This window comes from Camellia sinensis, chromosome 10 (genome assembly GCF_055761805.1).
Source record: "Camellia sinensis isolate YWXY chromosome 10, ASM5576180v1, whole genome shotgun sequence".
Taxonomy (NCBI): domain Eukaryota; kingdom Viridiplantae; phylum Streptophyta; class Magnoliopsida; order Ericales; family Theaceae; genus Camellia; species Camellia sinensis.
This window is the reverse complement of record NC_138970.1, coordinates 49,359,186-49,364,751: the sequence shown is the minus strand read 5'-3', so window position 1 is coordinate 49,364,751 and position 5,566 is coordinate 49,359,186. Positions and strand designations below refer to the sequence as shown.

At 29.6% G+C, this 5,566-nt stretch overlaps 1 protein-coding gene across 1 annotated transcript; it reads left to right on the top strand.

The window, feature by feature from the left end:
- Window positions 1-4,250: 4,250 nt before the first annotated feature.
- Window positions 4,251-5,330, top strand: LOC145800371 (lysM domain receptor-like kinase 3). Its single transcript, XM_082890032.1, has 4 exons — window positions 4,251-4,364; window positions 4,458-4,563; window positions 4,814-4,965; window positions 5,247-5,330. Exons 1-4 carry the CDS (start codon window positions 4,251-4,253, stop codon window positions 5,328-5,330), a joined length of 456 nt encoding a protein of 151 aa, XP_082746158.1.
- The last annotated feature ends 236 nt before the right edge of the window (window positions 5,331-5,566 follow it).

The following is a 5,566-nucleotide window of genomic DNA, read 5'->3' as shown; positions in this document are numbered from 1 at the left end:
TCTTATAAGAATCACCTAGTGAATATTTAAAACTCTACTTTCTTAAATAATTAACATTGAATATAATTTCAATCTTTCACACTATATTGAGGTCTTAATATAAATGGTGATGAAGACTCATTCTCGAGTATGTCAATATCTAAATCAGTCAGTCTTAAAGCTAACTCAATATCTTTTAACCGATTCATAATCAAAGCTTTAATGGAGTAAATTTGATTTTCATAACAATATCTCCTTTCATTGCTTTCAATTCAATATAATATCATTCAATTATATATGGACAATAATAATTTCATAATCACAATTAATATTCTCAAATATTTAAAATGTACCACTCTTAAACTGAATATATATAAAGCATGCTCACAACTGTAACTTTCAATTATACATAGGCAATTAGTATAATCTCACAAGAATATGCTGCGAATAAACTTTAGCAATATTCTCAGATGTGCCAGAATGTATCACTATATAAACACCTTTGGGTTGAATATATAGAATACAATCAACATCTTTAAACTTCAATATAATCTTAATTAATTATACATGGACAATAATTATAATCTCACAACAATGGGCTGCAAATAAACTTTAACAATATTGTTAGATGTTTCAGAATGTATCATCATGTAAATACCTTTGGGCTAAATATATAAGACACATTCTAACACCTATAAACAAGTCAACTAGCAAGAATGATTTATCAAGAAATTATCTCCTTTGGGTAGATAAATTCTTTCAAAAACAATAAAATTTCCCTTACTAGCGGCTCACACTACCTCTAAAATTAATACACTCAATTAACCCCCTTTGGGTAGGTAATTGAGTGATATAATATTAGAAGAGCTTCCCAGAATCTTTATTAAAAAACTTATAAATCTCAATAGATTAACCACTTTGATAGTATCACCCATATTGATTTAAAAGTTCTCTAACTGGGACAATTTTAAAATAAATATTTTCCCATTAAAAATATCACTATTTATTATTTTAATATATTATAATCTTTGAGCCAGTATGTTATCAAATATGCTACAAATCAATATTCAAAGCAATAAATCTCAACAATGAACAAGATGTATTCCGAAGCAATATTCACGGAACAATTTCAAATCAACACTCACGTTTTTATTTATTTATTTATTTTTATTTCTTATTCTTAAAAAAAAAATTATTGAAATAATCTATCATGATTTTGATTCCAGTATAAACTTGCTCTGATACCACATGTAAGATTATAGGATCTATATACTAGAAATCAAAACACTATGAATATAATTAACTACTAAAATATAAACTTAGATACATACCGTTTGATTCCGTTATTGTCTTGAATTTTGCTTCTTTGACAGATAATGGTATTCACAATCGGAAAACCTTAGCACCAGCTCTTCCCCTCATTCTCCTAATCTTCACGTTGTTTTTCAATGGGGCTGATAACCCTTTGATCTACATATATATAGATATATGTAAACCCTAATAAGGATAGGAGAGGGGACTGGGCCTAAATAAAACAATTACTGGGCCATCCCATTAAGGAACCCAAATAACTTAAAACAGGTCTTACACCTCCATATCACATATTCACATATAAAATAATATATACACTAAGACGGACCATGACCCAAACTTTATGGATCACAATAATAATTTTGGACTCATACCAATCAATCTATTTGAATCACGTTCAACCCGTGTTTCAGAAACCAAACAAAACATAGTCAATGACAGCCTAATTAAGAATAAATTCTTACATATATATCTTTCTTGAAGCCAATCGTAAAAATTTATATGAAATATTTTGTAAAAATTTTCAATGTTATAATTAATAAGTACCCTCTCTGATTTAATTTCTTGGTTCTGCCACTGGTTGAGCTGGTGACCTTTTCACCCCGATTCCTTTTCCGCTTCACTCACCCGTCTGAGTTTCAAAACATTGTGTACAAGTATATTAATGCACTTGTACATTTGCTAATCAAGATGGGGTGTGAATTTTTATTTTTTTATTTTTTAAGAAAGGGGGCCATGAGTTGATGACGATGTAAAAATTTATTGAAACCCATGTTGTAATTTTTTTATTTATTTATTTATTTTTAGATTGGGAAGAAAATCTGATCCCCATATTGTATGAAGTTTTGAATCTATAGTTAGTGGAGAAATTATTTATAATACAAAATTATTCAATACTTTTACAACAAGTTTAAATAGTGCTCCAATGCTCCTGAATAATTTCTCATAGTTAGTAGGTTTCTGTAGAAAAAAATTATTTGGTGTCACCCGTAACAATGTAATATAGATTTTTTGAGTGGTTTCATTTATACCAATTCATGTGTGTAGGATCTTGCATGAACGAAGGGCTCTGATTACTTTGTAGCATTGTCAGGTAAGTGCCGTGAGTGGCAACTTATAATTGCTCCTCTTTATTAGGCATTATAATTTGTTTATATTTTTTTTTAAATAAAAAGTCAAGTTTTCTTCATAATTTAACTACTTTTATTGGGTTTGTTAGATGGGAAACTTCAATAAACTCTACTTATAAGAATTGGAAGGAATTTGTGTTATCATTAATGATTAAAACTAAGGAATTTAGGTCTTTAAAAGAAATATTGTCTTTTCGTTCATTTTTTTAGCCAGAGGATGAAGAAAATTAATCACACTTTTAACCTATGGTATATGTGGTTTGTGGTGTTTTAGTCCTTAAATTTTAAATTGTGTTCCTTTCATCTCAAAATATTAAATATATATTAAAGTGGTTTATATAACAGATGTTATATTCATAGTCAGATATTTTTAGAATAAACAATTATACCTTAACCCAAAAAAAAAAAAAAAAGATTAATTAAAATTTTGATACTAAATTATTTATTTTGTCCCTAATATTTTAATTGTGTTAATTTCTAAAAATATATTTCTTTTGCTAAGGTGTAATTTTTTAGGGATTTGGCTTCTCTCAAGTCACTACAAAAAAAAAACACTTTTAGCGACTTTTTTTTTAGTCACCAAAAGTATAATTTTGGTTGTTGAAAGTATCCGCGACATGAACAAAATTGGTCGCTGAAGCCCTGTCACTAAATGCTTCGGCGACCAAATCAATTTTGGTTGCCTTTATAAATAAATTGGCGACCAAATATTTCCGTCACCAAAAGACTAAAATTTTGTCGCCATAAATTAACATTTAGTCACTAAAAGTAGCCTTCAGCTGATGACATATTAAGTTTCAGCGACATATAAATGCGTCGCTAAAAATATCTTTCAGTGACTAAAAGAATTGGTTGTTGAATGTTAAAACTTTTGGCGACCAATCAAGTTTTGGGTCGCTAAAAAAATTATGGACACATACTTTCAACAACATAAATAAAATGTCACCAAAAGTAAATTTACAACTAAAAAAACCTGTCACCAAAAATTCATTATTTATAATTTTTTTTAACAATTTCCCTGTTCAATACATAATTCATAAACCTATAAACATAAGCAAAATATAATTCAAATTAACACACTTGTGCAAAGCATCCAAAATATAAACTTAATTCAAAAGTAGTACCATATTAAATATAAACAACATATCAAATCCAAAACATCCAATTTAAGTACAAATCTCTTACAATCCCAAACTTCAAACATGTAATACCCAAAAACCTTCTAAGCTTGCAAATTCATAACAAAACCTCATGACAAAATATATCCAAAAATTCAAAATGTAATCCTTTGATGCTCCCCGAACTATATTTCATCCATTGCCAATTTGTCAAACATATGAAAAAAACTTCAAACATGTAATTCCAAAAAACCTTCCAAGCTTGCAAATTCATAACAAAAATCTATGACAAAATATATCCAAAAATTCAAAATGTAATCCTTTGATGCTCCCCAAACTATATTTCATCCATTGCCAATCTGTCAAACATATGAAAAAAAAAATATAATGTTAAAATGTTAATAATAAATGTCTTGGTCTATAAACATTGGTTTCACATTATAGATGAACAAATTGGGATAATGAAATTAAAACACATTTTTGGTCCATAGATTAAAACAAAATATAGCAGCAATATAAAAAACGTAGGGATAATAAATCATCCTTTCTTTGAAACTCTAGTTCCTTCCTAAACTCTACTAGTCTCCTTCCTAAACTCTTATTTTCTTTTCTCTAGTTCCTCTCTAAACCCACACATCCCACCATACAAACCCACTAGCATTAAACCTACAATAGCCATCACGGCCAATAGATAGATAGTAGCCATACCTATATGGAATTAAATCATCCAAGGAGTTCTTTGCAGATTAAGAAGATGAGATCTAACAAGTCCAAGGAGTTCTTTGCAGAGCTCAAGGTCTTGTGCAAGATACATCACATTAATGTGGTAAGTAACATTTTCATATCTGCAAAATGAAATTTAATGTGATTTAACAAAGTTCAAACATTTTTTACCAATCAAGCCTATATGTATTTATAGGCGGAGTTGTTGGGGTATGCCAGTGGAGATGACCACCTCTACTTGGTTTATGAGTACAATCAAAATGGATCTGTCAGTGATCACCTTCATGATCTATTACTCAAAGGTATTTATTTAGCATAGGCCTCTCAACAGATTGAATTCAAACTGGTTTTACCATAATCCGAATCTAAATTTGGTTTACTTGGCTTAATCCGAAATCTAACCCAATTCATTATGATACTCTATCCATTACTCTACACTTGGCTTAAATTTTCACATTGTATCAATTAGTCCAATTGCTAAATGCCTCTGTAGAGTTAAACTGAAATCGAGAAATAAATAGTCAATTCATTCTCATCAAATTATTGAAACAGGCCATCAGCCACTTTCCTGGACTACAAGAACACAGATCGCGCTAGATGCTGCGAAGTGTATTGAATATATTCACGATCACACTAAAGCACGGTACGTACACCATGACATAAAGACAAGTAACATCTTACTCGATGAAACGCTCAGAGCAAAGGTATTCATCACAACTCATTTTAGTATATATGTTGCTTACATCTTGGAGATTAGTTTACTTATTCTTGAATTTGTACTACATAAACAGGAACACTTGGAACTAATTTGCATAAAAGTTTCTATTTTTTCATTGTAATTATCTCATTTAATCCTTTATCCCAATGCATCTGCTAGCATAGAACAAGGAAAATAATGAAAACTTAAGATTTTATTTGTTTTACTACCTAAGATGAACAAAAACAGTTCTTTGGATTTGCTAAATTGATCCAATGTTTTTTATAGGTTGCAGACTTTGGATTGGCGAAGTTTGTTAGACGAACGAACGAGGATGAGATTTCATCCAAAGTACTACCTTTACTTTCATGACTAAATTGAAATCATAAGGACCTAAATCTTAAAGTTGAGGTTGCTTTCACTTACATTAAGGTCAAAAAGTTGCTCAAATAAAAACTAGAATGAAGTTTCAACTTGCTGAGCGGTCTGTACCAAGTTTCAACCTGCTGCATTTTTCGTATGGTGTATTTTGTCATTTACATATCACAAGCACTAGTTTTTTATATAAATAAAAATAAAGAAAAGCATGCACAGATGTAATACTACGA

Excerpts from the sequence above, each read along its gene's own strand:
- LOC145800371 (XM_082890032.1), top strand. The coding sequence starts at position 4,251 with ATGGAATTAAATCATCCAAGGAGTTCTTTGCAGATTAAGAAGATGAGA. Across the intron at positions 4,564-4,813 it reads TCATGATCTATTACTCAAAG|GCCATCAGCCACTTTCCTGG; the intron begins GTATTTATTTAG and ends TTATTGAAACAG. Across the intron at positions 4,966-5,246 it reads ATGAAACGCTCAGAGCAAAG|GTTGCAGACTTTGGATTGGC; the intron begins GTATTCATCACA and ends TGTTTTTTATAG.